This window comes from Leptonotus elevatus, chromosome 1, assembly GCF_054856555.1.
Source record: "Leptonotus elevatus isolate MCC_2025b chromosome 1, RoL_Lele_1.0, whole genome shotgun sequence".
NCBI classification, from domain to species: Eukaryota; Metazoa; Chordata; class Actinopteri; order Syngnathiformes; family Syngnathidae; genus Leptonotus; species Leptonotus elevatus.
In genome coordinates, this window is record NC_141239.1 from 40,952,790 (window position 1) to 40,977,378 (window position 24,589).

Genomic DNA, 24,589 nt, shown 5'->3' on the forward strand with positions numbered 1-24,589 from the left:
TTAGTGGAAAGTGCGTGTGCGAAACTGTTTGCTGCGTTCGCTTACCCTGATGGAGAACAGGCGAGGCTTTCAGGTTTGTTACGCGATGGCCGCTCTCTCCACAATATTGGGCTTTTAGAGGCCAAAAACAACTCCCCGGTGCTCTCCTGGGGCTCGCGTTTACATCAACTATCAACCGGAATGTTAGCGGCATCGTTTTAGCCCGCTACTTTCGCTTGAGTGCGGGGCTCGGACCTGTCTGTTTGTGTTTTGGTGGGTGGACTGTGTTTTTCTTGTTGCCCGGGCGGGCCTGGCGGCGGGCGGGCTGCTACTCTCGGATGAGCGCGCTCTAGGACTCCCAGCCTGGGAGTCTTGCATTTTCGAGCGGAAATCAAACCCTACGGTACCGGAAAGTCTTCGATAATACGGCCGCTATTTATAATATGGTATCGACTGTAGAGTGTGGCTAATATGACCAGTTTGGCTTCCGAAGTTGACCCTTATGCTAAGTTACCGCTAGCCGACGTCCGCGATAACTTGCCTTAGCATTAGCGAAACAAAGCTAACTAATTTGCCGCCGTTTTGGGACACTCGAATCGCATATAATATCATATTTATATGCCATCTGTGAACCCGGTTCGAGTGTTATTCATTTCGAACTCTTATTTTGTGAGAATAGGTCAACCCGGTGGCGTTTTGTCGCTCCGTGTTAGCATGTTAGCATAGCTAGCTGAACTAAACTAGTGCTCTGTGACGTAACTCGCTCATTGTTTTGACAGCGTCTTACCTGGAGCTTGCGAACGTCAGCCAAATATCATCATTTATGCTTTTCGCCGTATTTATTTACGATATACAAGTAGTTACTATTCACGCTTCAAGCTTCGCCGTCCTTAGGTTTGTTTGCGTTTATATTTGCAGCACGAGTTGTATATCGTTACCCAGTCCAAAGCTTGCTTGTGGTTTTATCACACTCTGCACACCATGTAAACAAACGTGTTTTGGCAGCTGTAGGATGGATCAAGACAGCGGTGCAGACACACAAAAAGCTGTGAGTTTGCAGTGGAATAGTTTCAAACTGGTCCAGGACCCGGCCATCAGACGGGTGGCACAGAAGATCTACAGATACGATGGAGTGCACTTCAGCGTGCCTGTGAGCATTTTAACAATTTCATATGTGATGTGACGAAATGCTAATGAGTTGCAGTGTGTGTGGTTCTACAGTGTTACAGGCAGAATTCCCTCTCAGTGACAAACAGAGTGCGAATAGTTGTCTGGCATATGTGCCCTGCGATTGACTGGCGACAGGTCCAGTGTTGTCCACCTGGCTTTCACCCTTAGTCAGCTGTGGTAGGATGCAGCTCCCCGTGACAGCATAAGCAGTCTAGAAATCGACATCTATGGACAACCCTGAATTCACTACCAAAAACAAAAAACATGACACCCATGGATTTTTCAATACTCTTTGTGAAACCTTGGTACGACATGCAGTCTTACAAACACGGTGGTGCATTCAATAAATTCGACAACTCAACTCTCTTTTTTCCGTTAATTTCTCCATTTATGTTGTGAAAGATCATGTGATTTTTGACTGCTGAGCTGGCTGGCTTTAAGCATTTCATACACTAAACAATGTCGGGTGTGATTGTGGAATCCCTTCTCCGTAACAGTATATATTGCGATATACAGTAAGCTTAATTGTAGAAATTGTAATCAAGTTATTTTGAATGGGTTATGTAATCCTTTAGCAGTGCCAAATTGATCAAAAATTAAATTAAAGACATACAAAAACTACAATTTATGTACTTTTGAGAACATTTACTATGCAGATCCCAAAATAACATTGCTGATACTATAAATATTTTATGTTCTAAATGAATACTTTTGACTTTATAGGCTCCTCCTGCCTGACGTCTGCAGTAACGTCGTGATGCTGCTACAAGTTTTTGGACGTGTGTAGCTATTCGTTTACTGTACCATCAAAAACCAAAAAGTCTTGGTGACAAAACAAATATTTACATGTTTGAAAATGACATCCAATCCATCTAGTATAAAATAATACTGGCGGCACTTTAAAATGCTGTTTACCTATAAAGGTTCCAGCAAGTTAGGATGAATGGTAGGATAGTTGTGTATGGGTCAGTTTCTGTCTGTAATTTGTCCACGATTGTGCAGGTCCATCTAGTTCAGCCGCATCACTCAGTGTGCTGCAGGTTTTAAATATGTTGCACTCCAATACCTCATGTGTACAAAATGTCACCAGGACTCTGGATTCCCGCCTGTGGGTGAACTGCGGGACCCGAGACCCCGCAGATTATGGTCCAGGTATACAGAGATGGTCCTGCCGGTGCCAAAGTTTAAGGTGAGAAGGCCTCCACACATCTCAGAGCTTTATTCATTCTGATGCGGCATCTGCGGATCTTTTTCCCTTCTCAATCTACAGTTGGACGAGTTCTACGTGGGTCAGATCCCCCTCAAGGAGGTAACGTTCGCCCGGCTCAACGACAACATCAAGGAGCCCTTCTTGGCCGAGATGTGCGCCAAGTTCGGCGAGGTGGAGGAGATGGAGATTCTGTTCCACCCCAAGACCAGGAAGCACTTGGGCCTAGCCCGGGTGCTGTTCACCAGCACACGTGGTGCCAAAGACACGGTCAAGCAGCTGCACAACACCTCCGTCATGGGCAATATTATCCACGCGCAGCTGGACATCAAAGGTGAGCCAGGGGAACTGTTGGGGCACACAATCTGTCTGCACTGGGAATTCCAGGTTTATAGTGCTCACGATACGTACAAACATACAAAGTCCAAATATTTGTTGTCTGCAGGCCAGCAGAGGCAGAAGTATTACGAGCTTATTGTGAATGGCTCCTACACGCCTCAGACAGTACCCTTGGGGGGCAAGGCATTAGTTGACTGCCTCGCGCCGCAGACCCCCACACAGCAACCGTCTGATATGGTAACTGTCATAAATAGAATATACATTTTATTTTATTTCCAAAGTCTTAACACGTCATTCCTGTCCACGCAGTCTGTTGACTTCCGTCGCCGGCTCTCCACTGAGTTGGCTGTGTTGGCGGCGGGCGTCCAGCAAGCCCTCAAGTCTGGAAACATCACTCCTGGCTCGGCGGATACCGGTTTCGGAGAGCAGCGCCTGGACACCCCCCCCTCTTCGTCCGTGACAGGCGGTTACACCTCGGGGTCTTCAGCATCCTCTCAGAGTGGGACTCCGTACAGCTCCAGATCTGGGACGCCGTTCTCTCAGGAGTCCGGCTATTCTGGAACCAGGTGGGTTGTCTGCTCGAGTGTCAATGTTAGCTTGTCAGCATCACATATTATGTTATTTTGATTTTCACAAATTCAATTAATTTAAAAAGATGTTCTAACACTATAGCACAAGGAATGTGGTGCTGGCAGTACTGTGGCTGTATCCCATTTAAAGTGTACCAATGACAAGATTACAAGACCTACTATTATATAAGAAAACGTACGTTAATGTGATAGAATGTATTTTTTTGCATATTATTGAAATAAATAGCTTTTTAAAAGGAAAGAACATTGAAAATCCCAAAATTCTACAGACTGTCCCATACTTAATTACTTAAAGAAATTTGCCCCAAAAATATATTTACAATAGCCTTTTTATTTGACTACTTATGAGTCAAACATCTTCTAATTAGCAGCTTAATACATTAGCTGTTCACAAATGGTTCTCCTGCAAGCCTCTGGCTAATAATTTTAGGACTAAACTCTTGAGTCGAATTTCTCGCCCTCTGTTTGTGGATGTGATGCCATGCGCACATTGTGTATGTACATGAGGAAGGGAGTGCGCAGTTTCACTTTTCAGCCACACACAGCAGTAGTGATTCGAAATTCAATTTCCTGCATTGAGCAGCTTTAATTTTGAACCTTGTAGAAATTTATTGGCGTTACAAGAAAACTGTTGTGAACATTAAAACTGTTTGTGAACCTGAGGAGAAAAAAACATTTGCTATGTTCGTAAACACTTGTAAGCCTTCGCCACTCAGTGACAAATGGGCTTTACGGCACATGTGGGCAAGGTTTTTTGTTAATGTGTAGATATGTTATGTTAATATAACTTTCAGTTTTTATTTCCTAATTGTAACAACATAATTAGGGCTATAAAATGGCAGCTTATTAAAACAATGCAATTTACTGCTTTATACATACAGTATTTTTTTTTTTAAGTGAGAGGCTCGACTGACTGATTTTTTTGTGCACAAAAGCGCAAAGACAAACTTGAACTGGCCACTTAGTGTTGCTCAAAAGTTTGTGAACCCTGCAGGCATGGTCAGATTTTTTGTATAAAATATTCAAATAACCTTATTAAATGTTTAGTCATACCCAAATCTACAATGCTGACATTGAAAATAATGGACTTGAACAAAAAGAATGATAATATTGTCATTTATTCTTGAACAAAAGTTGTTGATTTAAGAAAAACTCAGATTTCATGGGTGCAAAAGTATGTGAACCTCTCTCTCTCACTTAATCAGATATTGGACCTCCTTTTGCAATTAGAACTTCACCTGATTTATCAGTCTTTGGGGGAATATTTGCCACTCTTCCTTGCAAAATGCAGCCAGTTGGATGGACGTCTACGTCTAGCATAGCCTCAGTATTTTGAAAGAATTTAAATCAGGATTTTGACTGGGCACATCTAGAACATGAATCTTGTTGTTCTTCAGCCATTCCTTGGTTGTATTGCTAGAATGCTTTGGATTATTGTAATGTTGCATGATCCATCGTCTACCAGGCTGTAACTTCACAAAGAACGGCTTCAGGTTATGTTCCAGGATTTCACAATATTCCTCTGAATTCATGATTCCCTGGATTATGTGGAGTTGTCCAGGTCCTGAGGATGAAAAGCTAGCCCAGAATTTAACATTCTCACCCCCATGCGTCACTCTAGGGTGAAGGTTCTTTTGCTGGTGTGCAGTGTTGACTTTTGACCAAACATGACTGTTTTAGTTGTGACCAAACAGTTCAATTTAGGACTCATCTGTCCACAGAAGGGACTTCCAAATAGCTTCAGGCTTGTCCAGGTACTCTCTGGCAAAGTTGAGATGGGCAGCGTTGATCTTTTTAGTGAACAGAGGCTTCTACCTAGCAAGCCTTCCATGAAAGCCTTGTCGATTTACTTTTCTTCTGATTGTTAAAGCATGCACATGTGTCCCGGATGCAGCAAAAAAGAGGTCTGCAAATCCCTTGGTGATGTTTGAGTTGGCTTTTAACCTGAATTTTCATTTTTCTTGTGGTTCTTGCTGATATTTTAGAAGGTTGTCCACTTCTAGGCAGGGTTGTCGTTCTAGTTGCAGATGATCTGCTTCACAGTGGAATGATGAAGCTCAATTTTTTTTAGATGACTTTATAGCTTTCCCCAGACAGATGTGCTGTCACTACCCACTTCGTGAGGTCCCCTGAGATTTCTCTTTCTCTCAGCATGACTGACCTGTATGGGTTCACCTGGGTAAGACTAAAGTGGTTTTGTCTCTGTTTCAGTCAGTGATGCACAATTTCTTTGCTAAACCTCTTATTTCATTGGTCCATTTCAGTGGTTAGTTTATCTACCAATTTGTCCTACCTGATCCTACTTGACTGCTTGTCTTAAGCAATGCAGCTCAGAGTTCACTTACTTTTGCACCTACATGAATTGACCAAAAACTCTTTTTAATTAAGTTTTGACTACATAATTGATTTAAAAAAAAAAAGAACAATGCATCGAATTAATAAACCTACACCTGTTATTTCATATAAAATGTAATGGTTCAGATTGAACTCAAAATCAGGTTGTAACATTTGGAAAGTCCAAATTTCTCAAGAGGTTCACAAACTTTTAAGCAGCACCGTATGTGCATCCTTGATAATGGCGGTCAGTTAACCCCCCCCATACTTACTGTTTGACATTGGCATATTCTCAGACCCCCCCAAATGTAAAGTATTTTTTATGTGTTGGGTTGTTTAAAAAATTACGTCTTCTTTTTGCTGGCAGGCACAGCAGCTACAACGCAGGCACTTTGTCAAGTGGTTACCCCCCTCAGGACATGCTTCCTTCTTCCTCCTCCTCCTCTGCGGTGTCGTCCACAGTAGGCAGTGGATTCAAAGTGTCCCGCTACTCTGAGGACGTTCACGAACCTTCCTTGTACCACCGAGGTCGTCCCGGGTACCTCCCGCCCGCCTCATACCGTCCCAACGAGCCGCCCTGCTACCCGCCGTACCCCAACATGGGAGGACCAGGCCCCCACATGGCGCACCACTCCGCCATGCCCCCACCACTTCTAGGGTCCCAGTACGAACAGCCTCTCATGACTGAGCGGGACAGAGACTCGGTAGGACGCTATGGGGCGGCGGGCGGCGGCTCTAGGCGGTCGTCTTACCACCACCAGCAGGACGCCAATTCCTCCTCAAAGTACCATTCCCATCACTCGCACCACCACTCGGACCGCCGGGACGAGCGGGGCTATCGACGAGACAGCGTGGGTTCGCGGTCAGGTGAACACGGACACCAGCGGCACCGGAACCACCACCACTCGCACAACCACCACAGTAGCCGCAGAAAGAGCAGCCACGACCGCGACAGGGATCGCGACCGGGAGCGGGAAGGCGACCACTCCAGCAACTCAGACCCCAGATACAATTCCATCTCATACCGCTCCTCCTCAAACAGCATGTCCCCACCCCCCTCGTCGTATTCCGCATATTCCGCTTCCAAAGATCCCACCCCGGTCCCTCCTCAAGGATTGGATGCATCCGCTCATCTGGGGGGCACAAGCCTCCCGGAGAAGGGTTCCGCACCCTTGGCAGGTGCTCTGCCGCCGCCCCCTCCCCCACCGCCGCCGCCGCTGCCACCAGCATCCGTCATTGCCGCCGCTGTGGCTGAGACACTGGGAGGGCTTGATTTCAACCAGGATAGTCCCATCCGAGAGGAGCAGTGGACCAAGCCCAAACGCCGTCCCAGCACGCCACCGCTCCCACCGAAGACACCACCACCTCCACCTTTGTCCCCTTCCCATTCCTCCAGTGCCTCCTTATCTACTTCCTCTTCCTCCACCTCCCTCCCCCAGCAACCTGCGACCTCTGGTAGCTCGCCACCCGGTCGCCGACGTGGCTCTGCCTCCCCGGAGCCAGACTCCACCAATGAAAGCTTACCATTTGCCTATCACAGCAGCAGCCTGGACTCGCGCATTGAGATGCTCCTCAAAGAGCAGAAGGCCAAGTTCTCCTTCCTTCCCTCTGATGAGGAAGATGAGGAGGAGAAGCAGAAGGGCACGCGTTCTGAAGGTGGGACAAAAAGAGGGCGAGCGGGCAATAGTGCGGGCGAGCACGCAGCCGCCAACCAGGCAGACAATGGTGGGGACAAGGAGAGGGACAAAGGGGAGCGTGACCGAGACAGCCTCAGGAAACGAGGGAAAGGGACTGACGGTCGGAAAAGTCCTGCCGAGCCACCAACTTCTACGCCACCTTCTTCCACGTACTCACCTCACGTGCCACTCCCGGATGAGCCCTTGCCACCACTCCCAGATGAGCCCTTGCCAACGGTTGGCCCAGAGGGGACGGACGCCGCCCCAGAGGAGTCGACGCAGGACGTGAGCACTGACATACAAAAGAGGACCGGAGCACACACGCCACCTTACAACGGACAGAGTCAGGTAACTGCTTGTCATTTAGCCATCTTCGATTGCAATTATTTTCTTATTCGCTCTGATAGGGCAGACATTTCATCTGTCAATCAATGGACTGACACAGAATTAAATTAGCAGTCGGATGTTAAGCAAAGTATCAGTTACTGTGAATGCTGAAAAGCCACTCCTTGTCAGATATGTGGCTACGCTCACGTCGGGTACTAAGCATTTACACTAAGACTATCATTATTATGCCGCCGATTTATTTTACTTCTCAATTGTACACATTTCTTAACTAATTCACACCATCCATCCATCCATCCATTTTCTTAACTGCTTGTCCTCACAATCCCAGCTGGTTTTGGGCGGTGGGCGGGGTAACCCTAAACTGGTTGCCAGCCAATCGCAGTAATTCACACCATTCCAATGTCAATATTTTGAGCTCATTCGGGATTTTCAGGAAGCAGTTTTATACATCAAGGCTTGAAATAAGTGGTTTCACATCACAGTTTTGAAAAATTTGCATTTTGTGCCTCAACAAAACACATTGAATAGCAAAACTGAGAATCAACCGCCGTTGCTCACGTCACCTAGAGGTAGTCAGAGGTTGAGGCAAACGCACGTGTTTTAGGCCGCAACACGGTCTAGTAATTAGACAAAAGATTGTTGTAGCTAGTAGCAACAATCTGGCTAATTACTAGTCCGGATAAACACATTGTGGAGTCACTCCATTACGGGCCACGTTGTTTTGTGGCGTTTTTTTTTTTTTTTTTTTTTTTTAGTGTGGGGGGGTGTGGGTGTTGGAGCTCCTCCCCGATTGGTGGTCCTCGTTCCCGGCTCAGGCCACCAATCGGTGCAAAGGAAGAGCCCCAATTACTGCATTTGCTTCAGGTGTGCCATCTCTATTGTCGCGGAGCTGGGTGGCTGTTTGTTTATCCTCTTGTGTTTGCTTGGTTTTTGATTCAGCCCTCAGTCCCACGCAGTCCCTATGCCTCTTTCGTTTGTTTTGCGTTTAGTCCGCTTTCTTTCGTGTAGTCCACCACTCGCCATAGTTCGTCTCTCCATCCATTTTCCACGATTCATTAAAGTGTTCGCCATAACAGTAGTTTTCCTATTCGTGCAGTCAGTATTTCCTCGGGTGTCACTTTGACAGTTGGGACTTCGGGAGCAGTGGCTCCATTCCATTTTGGTTATCGTGAGGTATAGTGTCTGCGTGTTTGTGTTGTCGCGTGTCCCTGTACCTCTTTAATTTTTCTTTTTAGTCCACTGTCTTTCGGGAAGTGCACTGTTCGCCATAGTTTGTTTCTTGTTTGTGTCATTATTCATTCGAGTGTTTGCCATAACTACTATCAATCCCCTTCTGCAGTCAGTATTTACTCGGGTGTCACTTTGACAGTGGGACTTGTGGAACATGGGCTCCGTTCCATTTCGTTTGGCATAGTTGTGAGGTACAGCGTTTGTGTCAGTCGCGTGTTCTCCCCATGTCCACCCATTTGTGCCCAGATTTCCATACCTCCTCTCCCGCGCTTGACATCAATTACATGCCACCCGGCACGTCAATAATCAGCGGCGAATAAGCTACACTTCTGACAAGAATATTTCTCAAGTTGGGATGACAAGGAAAGATGGAGAAACCATGCTTATTGTTAAGATTGACATGTAATCGTGAAACACCAGATTTAAGTGCTTGGGTGATTGAATACACTTTTCATAGAAGTCTGTCTAGATCCACATTAAAGGATATTTGTGCAGTTTGTCACTTTTTTACTCGTGACTGCCACTTCTGGCCCAAAGCGTAACTGCAGCATCTGTGTCAGGCTCGTTCATGGTGCGCGTGCGAGTACGTGCTCAATCTTACAGCCACAGTTGACAAATGAAGACATGACTTCAAATGAGTCCCCAAAGAAACGATGAAGTGTGCAGAGTCCGTACACTGTACTATAAAGGGAAGATAAAAGCTGATAGGTGCAGTCAAAGCTGATAGATGCAGTCAGAGTAAAACAGCCAGGGCTCTTCGTACTCATCTGGGCATTGGTGTAGCATGCATGATGTAGAAAAAGCTTTAACATTACCTTTTTAAATGGTACAATGCACCTTTAAAGCAGAGCATATCCAACTAGCAAAATAGCAGGCAAATTAATAATTGTCTGGACTCTGGAGAGAAAATCTACTTGCTAAACAGAACCGAAACCAGAAGTAAAATTTCACTATAGCGTACCAGGAGGAAATAAATAAATAAAAGCTTGAAAGTATTTATATAAAATAAATACTGTATATGTAATGGAGGTGTGCACCGATCGATCGGCCGAGGGTTGGTATCGGCCCCTATTTCCTTAATTTTGGAGGGTAATCAGCTGATCCCTTAAAACCGATCTTGTCCACCATTCTCATCTCCATCCGCAGAGGTCTGAAAAAGTCAGTCACTGACTTTTGCAGTCAATATTCATGTTAATGTTAATATTCCGATTTCTGAAACATTCGGGATAACCCGTTTACATGCTTGAGCGGACAGAGTTGGTCCAGTGTACAGTACATGGTCATTGTGCTCAATTGGAATACCCAGTTCGAAAGCACGACACACGGACATCATTATGCAAATAGACGTCATTTCTGCCTTTAAATTTCTATGTTCAATAAAAGACATGTATATTGGTGTCACTCCCCACGCTAAATATAGTCTGTTTCCTCCTTACTTCAAAATTGTGGTTCTTTGCTGCGTCGTCATGTTTGTTTACTTCTTCTTGAGTATTTCCGGTGGGTTGCACGTCAGAAGCACAGACTTATATACACATATATATACATGTGTGTATAGATGCACACTGTAGTGTTTTCACCGTAGAGATAGAAAATAACTTGAAAACGTCTTGGGGAAATCAATGTATTCAAGTGAGACTCGTTTAGGATGGTGCCACGCACACTTATTCCTGTACTACAAAAACCTAGATTCTTTGCGAATAGAAATAAGTTAAGAAGAAAAAGAGAGCATGCGCAGAAGGCAAACCAATGCCCTCTTCAATCAAGGTATTTTTAATACGTTTATATGAAGAATTATGCTTAGGAAAGGGGAAACCCAGGGTTTAAAACATGGATGAGAGTATATTTGGGTTTTTGCACGTGTTAACATGGCCTTCAAAACCCAAATATTGCCAATATTAAGGTTTTAAAAGTCTTATTGACTGCATGTAAAGGTACTCGCTGCGATGGAAGGAGGTTTACAGTATTTTCCAGGAGATTTCCAAATTGAGACATTTTATAAATTCACCTAATCCTTCCACATTTCTCGACTATTTCAAACCATTGCAATTTAAAATGTTCCAGTTCATTCAGGAACACCTTGGAAACTATTTTTCACATTTCGAAATTCCCACTTTCCTCAAGAGTTCCTAATTTTTCATTTGTAGACCCCTAAATTAATGGAGGTAGTTTATAATTTTACACGGTCTTTGCAAATTTCTCAACCGGTTAAAACCAGTCCAGTATTAAACATCTGTGTTTCCTTTTAGTCCCCTCCTCATTCCTCGGGGGAAGACATGGAAATCTCGGAAGAGGAGGAGGAGGGCGAGGTGTCTATCACGACGGTGACCACCCATCAGTCCTCCGTCACCACCTGCTCCTCACCGTCGTCTTCCCAGGCAGCAATGCCGTCGCAGGCGGCAGCAGACCCCTCGTCGTCATCACCCCCGCCCATCTCAGAGTCAACACAGCACTTTGGCCCCGCCATGCACCCGCCCATCCCCTCCTACCCGCCCCACCTGCCACCGCCGCCAGGCTACTCCCTGCAGCCGCCCCCGCCTCCCGGGATCCCGCCGCCGCCCCACATGGACCTTCACCCAGAGTATCCCATGCCTCACCACATGTATGACTATGCCAGCTCAATGGAACTGATGAACCAATACACTGGTGGGGCGCCCATGTCCTTCCAGATGCAGACACACATGCTCAGTCGCCTGCACCAGCTGCGCATGTCGACTTCTAATGGCACGCCGGGCGAGGCTGCCACAGGGGACTACTCTTCATACCACTTACATTCACTGCCGCCAACACACCACCCCTACATGGAACAAGAGGGGAGTGGGGCGGCCGCACACTACGAGCAGGATCACAGCTATATGCCGCCCCACATGCTTCCCTACCCTTACACTGACCCACACAGCACTCAGATACCACCTCCTTCGCACCTTCCGCCTCCGCACTCAGCGTGGCCGCCACACATCTTGGCTGCACATTACCCCTCTTACATGCCACCGCCCGCCTATAGCACTGTGCCAACCGGCGTGGGTGGCGAGTACCAGACACCTGGCGAGGAAATACCCATGGTGCCCGAGAATCCTCACGAAGCCACCGTGCAGATGGCGTTGGCCACGCTGATCCAAGAGATGAAGAGCATCATGCAGAGGGATCTGAACCGCAAGATGGTGGAGAACATTGCCTTTGCCACATTTGATGAATGGTGGGACAGGAAGGAGACCAAGGCTAAGGTAAGGAAGTATCTTTGTTATAATTTCTAATTAATTTGACCTGTTCTTAATGCCAGCCATTATTGATAACCGCCACCTTGAAGCCCATGCCATGCAATATACTATCATTAACATAACTAGAGTTCGGTCCCCCTTTTTTTTGGCTCTCTATTTTGGCTTTTCCTTGAGAATCGCACCACGTTTTAATGGTTCAATTAAAAAATAATACTGTACAGTACAATATTTTATGTGGAGCCTGAAAACTTGATAGTGCTTCACATCACGTCGGCCGATGTGCAGTGCTGAATCGCCTGGTGTGTAATGGAGACTCAGACAACTGGTGACTTGTGCAATGTGAATGTGAATTTTGTGCACTTTCGGCCCCTTTGCTTGATGTGCGGCGGGCCTAAGAAGACCAGGGGGCGCAGTTTCTTAATCGCAGCGCATCGTAGGTGTGAGACATGGACTCACCTACTGCATTTGGTTCATGATAGTTCAGTTCAGTCAGGTTTGGCCACCACCTTGCGCAATAGAAATAAATGGCAAAGTATTTATAAATAAGCTATATTGTTTTTGTCTTCAGCCATTCCAGACTATGTCAGCCATTCGTGATGAGGAGAAAAAAGAGGATAAGGTGAACCGTCCTCGTGAGCCCCTCATGTCTCTGGTGGACTGGGCCAAAAGTGGTGGCGTGGAGGGCTTCTCCTTGCGGGGAGCACTCAGGCTACCTTCATTTAAGGTAATTAACACAACACAGAGTGCTACAAATGACACAAACACATGGATCTATAACACTGTCTATAATAGGAGAAAAGATCTATAATAATAAAGAAAATGTTTTGTATAGGTGAAGAGGAAAGACCCTCAAGATCTCACGGAAGGAGACATGAAAAGGCCGCGACCATCGACGCCGCCTGACGGAGATGATGAAGGTTTGCCAAGCTTATTTATGCCGTGCCATAAGCGAGCTGTCTGACTCTTGCCTGGTTGTCAGGTGCTGACGGAAGGACGCCGGATGCTGGCCGAGCTGGACGAGACAACAAGAGGAGGAAAAAGAAGCCCAGGAGTCGAAAACCTTGGGAGCTGGACAGCGAGGGAGAGGAGACGTCTGACGGCTCCTCCTCTGAAAAGGTTTGATGTTGGGCTACTTGTGTTGATAGCTTGAGGACAGCAATTCAACACACTTTTCTGATGGCAACTTTAACTCTCTTTTCTAGGATGATGGGGAAGTAGAGGCGAGTGACAAGTCTGACGGTAAATAACACTTTTCACAATGTTATGATTAATGGAATGGCTCTTTCCATCAGTCATATTTATAAACCCCCACGTGGCACAATAGAAAAGAACAAAAACATTAGAAATAATCCACAGTCACACCCACACCTGGACATGTTTAATGTCATGATTAATGCGATGGCTCTTCTTGCCAGTTACTCAATTTAGCTGCCTTCTTACACAATAGAAATTAACAGAATGATTACAAATAATCCACAAATAATGTTAATGTGATGTAGAGACCTGCACATGTGCAATGTATGTGTCATGGCTAATGCGATTGTGCTGCTCACTAGTTGTTTTTATTAACCTCTACCAGCTCAGTGGACTGGTGGTAGTGTCCCTACCCTGAGACTGGGAGGTTGTGGGTGCAATCCCTGGTCATACCAAAGACTATAAGAATGGGACACATTGCCGCCCTGGTTGACATTCAGCATTAAGGGTTCTAATTGGGAGGTTAGATCACTAAATGATTTCCGAACGCGGCCCCAGCTGCTGCTCACTGCTCCCTCAGGGGATGGGCCAAATGCGGAAAACCCCACTTAGCTAAACACCCCACTTAGGTAGGTGTGACAATCAGTGGTACTTTAATTTATCTTGTACAATAGAAAAACAATACTGCAAAAAAAACCAGAGTTCAAAAAGTCCTTGCATCCTTTGTCACACCCGGGCATAGCTTTCATTTATAGCTCCTTTCTCCATTTATTAGTGGTAAATGCAGAGCAGAATGATTTGGAATAATCCACAGAGTCAAAAAAGTGTTTTGCTTATTTTTAGACGATGCTCTTAGCGCCGACAGCGACGACGAGAGCCTCTCCTCGTCTTCAGAGGGCTCTTGCTCCGAGGCATCCTCGTCCTCCTCCGAGGAGGAAGGAGAGATGCTTGACAGTGATGGACCGGACACCATAGATGAGTCCACTATGGACAGCACGATGGAAAAAGACGGCAGGTATGCTATAATGTTTTTGATACAGAAAAAAAATTCTATTTTAATTCCACCCACCCCCGAAAAGGCTGCTGATGACATTTTGATCTTGTGCTATTGTCAGGGAGAAGATATTTACAAAGGCAGAGCTCAAAATCGGTAAGTCCTCATCTTTAAGTCAAAATATTAAAATGTTGTTAATGCCAGTAAGAAATGGAGGTTGACTTCGCGAAAAGGGCTGTTGTTGCTGGGTCTACTATAAAGCCTCTGTGGATTAATGTGCAGTTTCTCAATCAAGTACTGAAACTTTCACTTTTTAGCACTTTATGCAACACACCAGCATCAATACTAGTGTTAAAAACCATGACTGATAAACCACTGAAATTGTTGATGCTGGGTTGGTTACTGTGGCAACACTTTACTTACAAATTGCCGTCAATTGCCATGTGATTTTGAAGCTCTTTCATGAAGTTGATTTTGTCAATTACTGGTGCTTTAACAAAACCACATATTACACCGCACATTAAAACAGTTTCTAGGTGTCTTGCAGCACACCTGTACACAAATCTGAATTTGACTTAACTGATGCTGTACTTTGAACAACACTGCAACTCTGCTTGTTTTTTTTTCTGCTTTGAAACAATAGCTTTAGCCCAGCTGTTGCCCTAAAACAGTGTTTCTCAACCCCAGTACTCGGCGATCCCTATCCAGCCTGTTTTCCATGTCTCCCTCAGCCAACACAGGTTATCCTACCAATCAACTAATCAGCAAGCCCTGCGTGAAGGAGACATGGAAAAGAGGCTGGATAGGGGTCCCCGAGGACCAGGGTTGAGAACCGCTGCTCTAAAATACTAAAGCATGTCAATGAGTGGGGGAACCCTAGTGGGTGAAGGCTTATTTTAATCACTATGAGTGTGATCAAGCATTAGGGCCAAAATAAGAACACCTGAGCAATGCCGACTGGTTTATGTTCCGCTGTAGGGCACTCACCCAACATGTCTATAATGTCTTCCAGGTGAAGCCAAAGACAACAAACTGGAACCCCCTTCCAAGCGGCCACCGTCCCCGCCGTATCCTCGTCCTCCGTCCCCTGTGGTCCTGGTGCCCCCTCTCAAGAAGCGCCGAAAGACCGTGTCCTTCTCTACCGAGGAGAACGAAAGCAAAGATCTGTCATCGTCTTTGCCTCAATCGCTGTCTTCGCCGCCTTTGCAAACGCCGGCCGATGCTCCCCCGCTGTCGCCCGCCAGACTTTTGGACAATCGTGTCGCCGCTGTCCCGCGTCCAGCTCACGGCATCCAGCTTCTCCCCTTCGCATCCAAACCAGGCGAGGCTAACGCTCTCATTGTGCCGCCATGTGGACGGTCTCCAGATTCAGAGGAGTCCAAAAGGGTCTCCCCGACCAAGGCGCCCGGGAAACGGGGCACAGGCAAAGACTCCCCCAAATCCTCTGCACCTCCTGTCATGGTGTGCCGTACAGTGCAGAACATCCCGCTGGACCACGCCTCCATGTGCAAGATGGCCTTCGAGGAGGCGCCTCCCCTCGGCAAGCGACCCCGTGGAAAGTCCCGTACCGCCATCATTCCTACTTCGCTCCGTGAAGAAGACGAGGATGAGGAGCAGAGGCTGAGGCTCCGAGAGCAACTGGGAGCGTCTAGCCTGCTGCAGCTGGCTTCGGCCTCCAGTGCTGACTTGTCGGTTTTGGCCGACATGGCCCTGAAGATGGATCCTGATGATGGAGACTCAGAGGAGACGGAGACGTCGGACGAGGCCGAGGAGCAGAAGAAGGAGGCCGGCCTCTTCTCCGAGGAGGCTCTGCTGCGCGTCATGAGCTCGGAGAGCATGGTGGTCTTCATGGAACACAACTACTGCAGACCGCCCATCCTTGCGGCACCACCTGCTTCCAAGAAGTCCTCCAAGCAGGAGTCCTCCGTCCTTCTCCCAGCCGACCTCAATGCCATTTTGGAGGCGCCTGAGGAGGTCATCGGCGAGGCGCTTCCCTCACGAGGCGACACGGGAGAGTATTTGGGATTGCTGTCTCATGAGACGAGCCAGGCCACCGCGACCCTTCCGCCGACCAAGAGGTTACAGGCAAGCAAAGCGCTTGAGCTTGAGAAGAGCAAAAAGAGGAGAAATAAAGACAAGGAGAATCTGGAGGTTCTTCCTGCAAAGCAACCGAAGGAGACGCCAGCCATGAAACAAAAGAAACGCAAACTAAAGGTGTGTGCTTTTACTCTTTTGGAACCTGTCCAGCTAAAACAATCATGCAAAATGACTGCATTCATAAAAAGGGAACGTGTACACGTCAACATTCCTACCCGGGTGATAACGTATGTTTGTAGTATATATTGGTCTGCTACAAAAAACTTTTTTTTTTGTGTGTTATTATTTTTAAGTACCTGTGCAGCCCAGTACAAAATTTAATGTATCTCCATTTAATGTATCTCCACCTGCCCAGGAGTTATGTCAGGCTAGTAAAATGGTATTGGAGTGTCGCATGTTTTTTTTTCTCCTTTTAATAATCCAAATATATATACAAGCGTACTGTATCTGTGCATTCCTAACTAAAATCATTCAGTGTGGGCCATGTGATGTAAGAGACCAGTCATGTCAAGAAAGTACTAGCACCAGACCCGTGTTGACGTTGCCTGGCTGTATGCAGGACTCTGATGCAGAAGAGGACGTAGACGTAGAAGAGCTGGAGTCCGGCGAACTGACGAGCACCGACTCGGAGGGGGAACCTCCCACGCCGGGGCTGGAGGACGTGAGGAAGAGCGAGCGGCTCTTCCTCCAGGATGCCGGCGTAATGTCTACCAAACCTGCACCGTCCCCTCAGCCTCCTGCGATCAAGTACGAGAACCGCAGCGAATTTGAGCAGATGACCATCCTATACGACATCTGGAACTCGGGCCTGGACACCGAGGACCTGATGCTGCTGAAGACCACGTACGAGAAGCTGCTGCAGGATGACCACAACTCCGATTGGCTCAACGACACCCACTGGGTGCAGCACACTGATATCCTTTTCACTCTGTCCATCTATCCTACTGTTAGACCGCAGGATGTACATTGCCAATCCATGTGTTAGACTCATGTTATGTCACATCAACCTTAACGCTGAGCTGCACTGACCAACTTACCAAACCCTCGACGGAAGAAGAGGACCGCGGACGGGCAGTTGCGCGAGCACGTGACAGGCTGCGCCAGGAGCGAAGGCTACTACGCCATCAGCCGCAAGGAGAAGGACGTCTACCTGGACTTGGACCTGCCCGAGCAAGTCATACGGGAGGTGGAGAACGTGGACACCTCGGTAAGTTTGGGCCTCTTACACTTCGCAGTTCGCACCAGAGCGCACGCTAGACAAGGGCATGACACCGTTTAAAATAACCTTAAGTGGTGTTTCCCAACCTTTATTGACACGGTTTACATTACATATTATGACAATTTCACAGCACACCACCAAACAAAAATGTCAGAAAAAGTATTTTTAAGGGGTAGGTACCGATCATACTGCAAATAGCAAAACCTTTGAGAATAATTGATGTGTTCAAATAGGTTTGTAGTTCCCTGCATAAACCACACGATGCCAGCAAAATTCTTTATTCCTATTAGGCATGAATGACAAGTTGGACATGTTTGAAGAGTAGTGGGGAAATAACTTGAATTTAGAAAATGTGTACTCATTTAAAGTTGTTTTTTTTTCTCATGGAAGAGTGGGAATTTTTAGAACATGAAAAATAGTGTCATGCTCTTCAGTATTTACAAAATGATTGCTGGATTTCCTAATCATAGTGGAAAATGTAATTGATTCCTCCCTTGTTGCCTAAATAATTAAAGAAGAAAGGCTCATTTGTGCTCATTAGTGGTGCACTTCTTTCTGCTCTACTTGATCACATTGCTTTCAATGTTGTGCTACGTTGCATGGAGCAAAGGTTTAGGCATGGGCCAATATTAGATTCTGGCAGTATAAGTGTGGGCAAAAATCTCAGTAGTAAAATTACAGCTTTTTAAAATATATATATTTGGGTAAAAAAAAAAGAAGCTTTTTCACTTTCAACTATTATTTTTCAACCAAATATACAATATTTTGTTCAGATGAAACGTGTCATTTTACCACGCTAGTCCCACTGGCACTTCTTTGGTGGGGTGTGGGCATTGTACATTAAGCAACAGAGCAGCGGGGCATCCGTGAATGCAACAGTGTCTTTTTCGTTTCGCTTCCTCCCTTCCTCCTCCGTGTGTAACTGCTCACCCCTCCCCTCCCTGTTCACCCAAAAGGAGGAAGGGGGAAAGTTAACTGGAACCAATTAATGTAATCAAAGACGGGGCACATTTACCCAACTCTACAAACAGCCAATCATATTGTGCCTTGTTTAGGAGTCCCCTCAAAAAATAAAAAAATAAAAATAAATAAAAAGACAAGCTTATTACCAGTGACAGCTAGTATCAGCGCTTATTGAAACCTTGACTTTTTAAAGCTACATTTAAACCATTAATCGGCCCATGCCTAGTCAATTTCAGGTAGTTCCATATCAACAATTATTGTTGGCCAGGGGCTCCAGGTTGGTTGCCTGCTATGCTAGCTTACAGCATTGGAGGAATTCAACTTTCAGGGAAGGAAAGTCGAGAATTTGTAGAGTAAACGTTTCGCTAGCGTATTAGATCTCTCAGCAGTCATATCTGCTTTGTCAGTTATTTCACATCAAGTTCACTCAACTCCTTAGATTGAGGTCAAGGTTTTTTGGCTTTCATCCAACTCAAGGCCATCTGATAACATCACAAGTCCCTCTTTAAAAGATATATATATATGTTTTTAATCTTCAGGGCACCAACCGCTTGCTGTCAGAGCGACGCTCGGAGCAGCGCCGCCTCCTCACCGTCATCGGCACGCCGGCCGTCATGGACTCTGACCTGCTCAAGCTCAACCAGCTCAAGGTACCGCCGACAAACACGTGTGCCAATAACCGCACACTCTGCAACAGGCCCCCTTTCCAGACAACCTCAAAGCACATGACGTCTTCAAAATGTCACTTGAGTTCCCTCATGTTGCACAACCCAGATGTTAGTGCACACTGTGCTAGTGAGCACATGCAGGAAATGATCACACAACTCGCAAGAATAGCCACAGAAAACTGCATGCCACCTCATTTAAAAGAAAATAGATTAGAAATTCTGTTGTTGCAAATCATTTATTTTGTTTGTTTTAAGTTTTTTTAAATTTCACTTATAAATAATTGTGTGTGTTTTATTTAATCTATCATTGGATTTGTTGTATTATTGTATATGTTTATTGTTGATTTAATTTGTATTTTATGAGATTTATTATTTATTATATTTTATATATCATATTTATTATATTGGTTTTATACAATGTTTTTATTTTTTTAATTATTTTTTTATAGTACCGGTAATTATTCCGCCTAATTCTAAAAACCGGCATTTTCCCAGCTGTTCTGTGTGAATGGCCATTGACACAATTTCTCCACCTTTCAGGCTGCTTGTAAAACTGGCAGTTTGTCATGTCGCTTGGCTTTATAAAAGGGATTGACACTAAAGAGGGTGGGGTGAGGCGAAGTGTGCAGTATTCCACCTTTGGAGAAAGTATCTGAAGAGTCCCTCTTACACTGCCTACACACAAATATTATTTGTTGTAAATTAAATAAGGTGGGGTGCATCGATGATCAAATCAAGAATTATTTTTGATCATCAATATTAATTTGTTTAGATACCTCTTATCTTATTTAAAATTGTCCACATCATCGGACTTTTCAGCTTCTCAACAGTAAATATGCTCCAATTTCTGTAGTACTCCATGAAAGCATTTACAATTTACTCAAAACAATGGTCAACCTTTTTGCCCATTTTCTTACATGTTTTGGAACAAACTATTATCTCAATGAAAATGTATTTATTTATTTAAAACAATGTCCTGTTTTTAAATGAAGTGATGGAAATGAAAACATTTTAAACCAGTTCGATTAATCGATTATTAAAATAATCTCTGGTTTCAGCCCTAAACTAAGTTATTTTCGTGAAAATGAAATGAGGAAAAAAGTGAAAATTTATTATTTTCTACAGCACACTTGATAAACATACAATACAAATCCAATGTTCCCTTATTTTTGCGGTTGTTACGTTCCACCTTAATAAGATCTATGCAGAGTTGCATAAACAAGCTGCCTTGTTGAAATTAATTGCCTTCAATTAACTTGTGCAAGTGCACGTGTGCAAGGAGTGTGTGTGTGTGGGGGGGGGGGTTGAATGAGACACAGTATTGTGTAAAACTGAGATCTGTTCTAAAAAATAAAATGAAAAATTGCTTACCACTGATGGCACACTGACTTGCTAAAAAGAATTAAAAGAAGTAAAATGTTAACTTTTTTTTATACGTATATTACAAAAATATTCAATATTTTGATTTAAAATAATAGATTGTGTTGAATGAAAGAAATGGCTGTTTACAGTTACTCAAATATTACCAAAAAAAAGGGCAAAAATAGCAGCATAAATAAAAAAATGTATACGGTTTTCACTATTGAAAATGGGGGAGATAAAAATCCGCAATAAGTGAGCCACAAAGTAGTGAGAGACCAACCACTGTATTTGACATGAGTTATTCATGTTAATGAATTTGTGCAGTTCCGCAAGAAGAGGCTTCGATTCGGACGCAGCAGGATCCACGAGTGGGGTCTGTTCGCCATGGAGGCCATCGCTGCCGATGAGATGGTGATTGAGTACGTGGGTCAGAACATACGGCAGGTGAGCCTCACAGTTAAATGCGCCAAAGGTAGCACCAGTGCCAAATGTCAGCACGAACGTAATCTAATGCATGCGGCTGTGTGCGCAGATGGTGGCGGACAATCGCGAGAAGCGCTACGCCCAGCAGGGCATCGGCAGCAGCTACTTGTTCCGAGTGGACCATGACACCATTATTGACGCTACCAAGTGTGGAAACCTTGCACGCTTTATCAACCACTGCTGCACTGTGAGTGGATGCACTCGCAAACTGATGTTTATAGTATTCCCCCGCTATATCATAATTAATCGCTCATACCACCATTCTTAACTCATTCACTGCCATTGACGGCTATAGACGTCAAAAATTCAATTGAACTATTTCTATTTGTTTCACATTTTTTCCCACTTTTGTTAACGAGAGTATGAAAACCTAGAATTGTTTTTATTGTACATTTAGAACAGATATAACATTTGTAATTAATCGTGAGTTAACTAGTAAAGTCATGTGATTAAAAATTGTAATCGACTGACGCCCCTAATTTTTAATAATCTTTTCTTTTTTTAATTATGGGCATTAGATAATTATTATTTTTTATTGTCATTAATCACTTGACTTCAATAGTTAACTCACGATTAATCACAAATTTTATATCTGTTCTAAATGCAATAAATAAAAATTCTAGGTTTTCATGCTCTTGTGAAAAAAATGTGAAACTAATACTAATTTTTGACGTCTATAGCCGTCAATGGCAGTGAATGACTTGAATTTGAAGAATGTATTCATTTATTTACAATATACTAACCGTGTGCGTCTTTGCCAGCCCAACTGCTACGCCAAGGTGATCACCATCGAATCCCAGAAGAAGATCGTCATCTACTCCAAACAGGCCATCGCCGTCAACGAGGAGATCACTTACGACTACAAGTTCCCGCTGGAGGAAAACAAGATCCCGTGCCTGTGCGGCACCGAGAACTGTCGCGGGACGCTCAACTAACGCTCCCGCTGCCATCCCACCACCTGGAAAACACGTCCACGCCTCGCACTTTTGGTGGCCATTTTGTCCCCCTCCCATTCCCCACCCCAACCCTTTCCCCCTTGTCACTCTTACATGAGTGGCGAGGGTAGGCGGGACCTCAGTTCGGAAGGTCCACTCAGATCCACGCACAAGGAAGTTAACGCAAATTCAGGGTTTTAAAACGTTTTAATCCCACACGTTCCACTTCGTTATACAAGATTTTTCCTTGTTTTGGGATTGTTTTTGATAGTATTATATAACATTACTGTTATGGAATAGTGTTTAAAGCGTTGTTGTTAGCCAGATCCTCAAGTTATCTGCCATTTACAAACAAAAACAGAATGTCCTCCCTGAGTTAGTGCTCGTCTGGGGTTTTTTGTTTAACGTTTTATTTTTTGTGGCGTTGCTATGTCGTTTCTTTTTTCCTTTTTCTTTCACCAAATTCTTGCAAGTTTTGTTGTCGCCATGTGTTTGCACTTTCTTTTTTCTTTTCTTTTTTGAATTGGGTTATTTAAAAAAAAAAAAAAGGGGTTAACTAGAGGTTATTTTTTACTGACGGGATATTTAAAAAAAGGCAACTTGTCCAAAGTTTCTGTCGAGTAGCAAAAAGACAAAAGCAAAAAGTCTTTTTCTGCTTTACAGGATAAAGTGAAGAAAAAAAGAGAATGGATGTAAATAAAAGTGTTTGTTTCTCGTAGAAACACACTAAGCTGTAAATAAGACCCCCTTTCCCTCTCTTTCACTCCCTCTCCCCTGTTCGCTCCACGCCAGGACACATGTACATACCTTCAACTCGTTTATTTTGTATGGTTCTTCCTCGTTTTAATATTATTTGCAATCTTGTATTAATACGTTGGACTCTTTATTAATGGTGCATTAAAATATTTTTTAAAGAAAAAGTCGCTTGTGTTTTATGCGGGAAGGTAAGCAAACGGGAAGTCGTTTGACGTGACCGCTTCCTGCCCCTTGACATGACGCACCTGTGGCAACAGGAAGTGATCGAATGTGACCTAAATGAATAATATAGGTGGTTATGTTGCCAGTAAATGTGGTCTGAAAGCAGATATGCCTTTTTTCACAATTTAAAACTCTTCCCAAGTGTCTTAACATGTCTGTGGCAAAATTACTCACTGTATTTCAGTAAAAATACAGACACTTGTGTAAAAAATACTGATTATTCAACCCAAATACTTAAAAAGTACAGCATTCTTGCAGTAATTTACACAATACCTATTCTGATAACTTGACCAAACCAAAATGAACTGGACATAAGTTGCCATCTTATTTGTTTACGTTGTGCCCATTTGTACTGAGGAGGAAAAAGAATCGTTTCACATGTACTTCCCACCCCTGGACTTAACAACCATGAGCCGTTTTTTAGAATCTCTTCTGCTTTGAACAAGGGCGGGTTACGTTGCCAACGTGCTGACACTGCAGCTCTGCTTACCCTTTGGAACATAATAGTGCAAAGTGGTTCTCTTGCTCTAGAACGTGGGCCAGTCTCGCTATATGTCATTGGCTCAGAAACTCAGTGTGGGGGGTTAAGCCTCACTCTAAGGTACAAGTTGGACGGAAGTTTATTTATTTATTTTTTATTTAATTAAGTACATTTTCCATACTGTGACTTATTTGCTTTGGACGAAACATGGAGTTCAACTTCTTTGTTTGTTGGCCTGCAAGTGTTGCAACAACAGTGAACTTTAACCTGCTCTCCATCTCCAATCACAACAGGCTTTAACCTTGAACGACGGTTCAAAGTAGAGCAGTAGGAACGCGCTCTAATAGTTTAAACACACAAAATCATCAATTAACAGTGTTATGATTGATTTGACTTGTTATAGTACACTTGAATAGGCGCTTCTTGGCTCGTCATGACTTTGTGGCATGCAAGTCTTTTTAAAGTAATGTGTAGATTTTTTTTTTTAAAGTTCACTAAGTTTCAATAATATGCAAAAAAAATATTTTTTTTATATAAACATAGATTTATATATATATATATATATATATATATATATATATATATTGTCAGTAAAGGTGGCAAGTAAGATGGCTGTCCCCTGGCTTCAGTCACGAGGGTCCAGTCCATTCCTGACCCCCACCCTAGCATTACAACGTGTCCCCCAACAGAGGCCCACCCCCTTATTTGAGGACTGGTACACATACATACATGTATATGATTGGTGGGCAACCACCAATCCCTCTACCACATGGGACCTATAGCATAAAAATTTAAAACAAATCTAAATAAATACAGTAAAAAAAGCAAGCCCCTACCTAATACATAAAACCTACAAATGCTTAATGACAAACATTTTGTTCACCATCTGTTTCGGAGGAACCTTTGGTTTATTTCAAAACTTTGCAATATTTTTAGATGTCCACAGCAGCGGTGTAAAAATAAATCACTCACATACCACAGGAGTTGTGTACATGCACAACCCCCCCCCCCCCCACACACACACACATACAATTGATTATCAAAGGGCTTAACTGATGCTACAGAGATTTCTTCGACCTCCCTTGCCCCAGTGTTGCCCTGGCTAAACATTTTTTTTTAAATGAATA

At 44.3% G+C, this 24,589-nt stretch overlaps 1 protein-coding gene across 3 annotated transcripts; it reads left to right on the top strand.

The window, feature by feature from the left end:
• The first annotated feature begins 52 nt into the window (after window positions 1-52).
• On the top strand, window positions 53-22,923 carry setd1a (SET domain containing 1A, histone lysine methyltransferase). Of its 3 annotated transcripts, none has more exons than XM_086058377.1 (21): window positions 53-73; window positions 985-1,129; window positions 2,240-2,338; window positions 2,420-2,690; window positions 2,802-2,932; window positions 3,005-3,261; window positions 5,987-7,643; window positions 11,120-12,094; window positions 12,657-12,812; window positions 12,921-13,005; window positions 13,068-13,204; window positions 13,291-13,327; window positions 14,126-14,297; window positions 14,398-14,432; window positions 15,289-16,490; window positions 16,933-17,287; window positions 17,399-17,580; window positions 19,095-19,205; window positions 20,910-21,029; window positions 21,118-21,255; window positions 21,830-22,923. In XM_086058377.1, the coding sequence occupies exons 2-21, from the start codon at window positions 992-994 to the stop codon at window positions 22,001-22,003; spliced, it is 6,432 nt and encodes a 2,143-aa protein (XP_085914503.1). In that variant the 5' UTR covers window positions 53-73; window positions 985-991; the 3' UTR covers window positions 22,004-22,923. The 3 variants fall into 3 exon arrangements, with proteins under 3 accessions (XP_085914503.1, XP_085914496.1, XP_085914490.1); XM_086058370.1 differs by lacking the exon at window positions 53-73 and adding an exon at window positions 88-382; XM_086058364.1 differs by lacking the exon at window positions 53-73 and adding an exon at window positions 88-252.
• Window positions 22,924-24,589: the final 1,666 nt, after the last annotated feature.

Bases quoted from the DNA above. Each gene is read 5' to 3' on its own strand.
- setd1a (XM_086058377.1), top strand. From the start codon at position 992: ATGGATCAAGACAGCGGTGCAGACACACAAAAAGCTGTGAGTTTGCAG. The intron at 14,298-14,397 runs GTATGCTATAAT...TGCTATTGTCAG, and splicing joins ACGATGGAAAAAGACGGCAG to GGAGAAGATATTTACAAAGG. The intron at 17,581-19,094 runs GTAAGTTTGGGC...TTTAATCTTCAG, and splicing joins TGGAGAACGTGGACACCTCG to GGCACCAACCGCTTGCTGTC.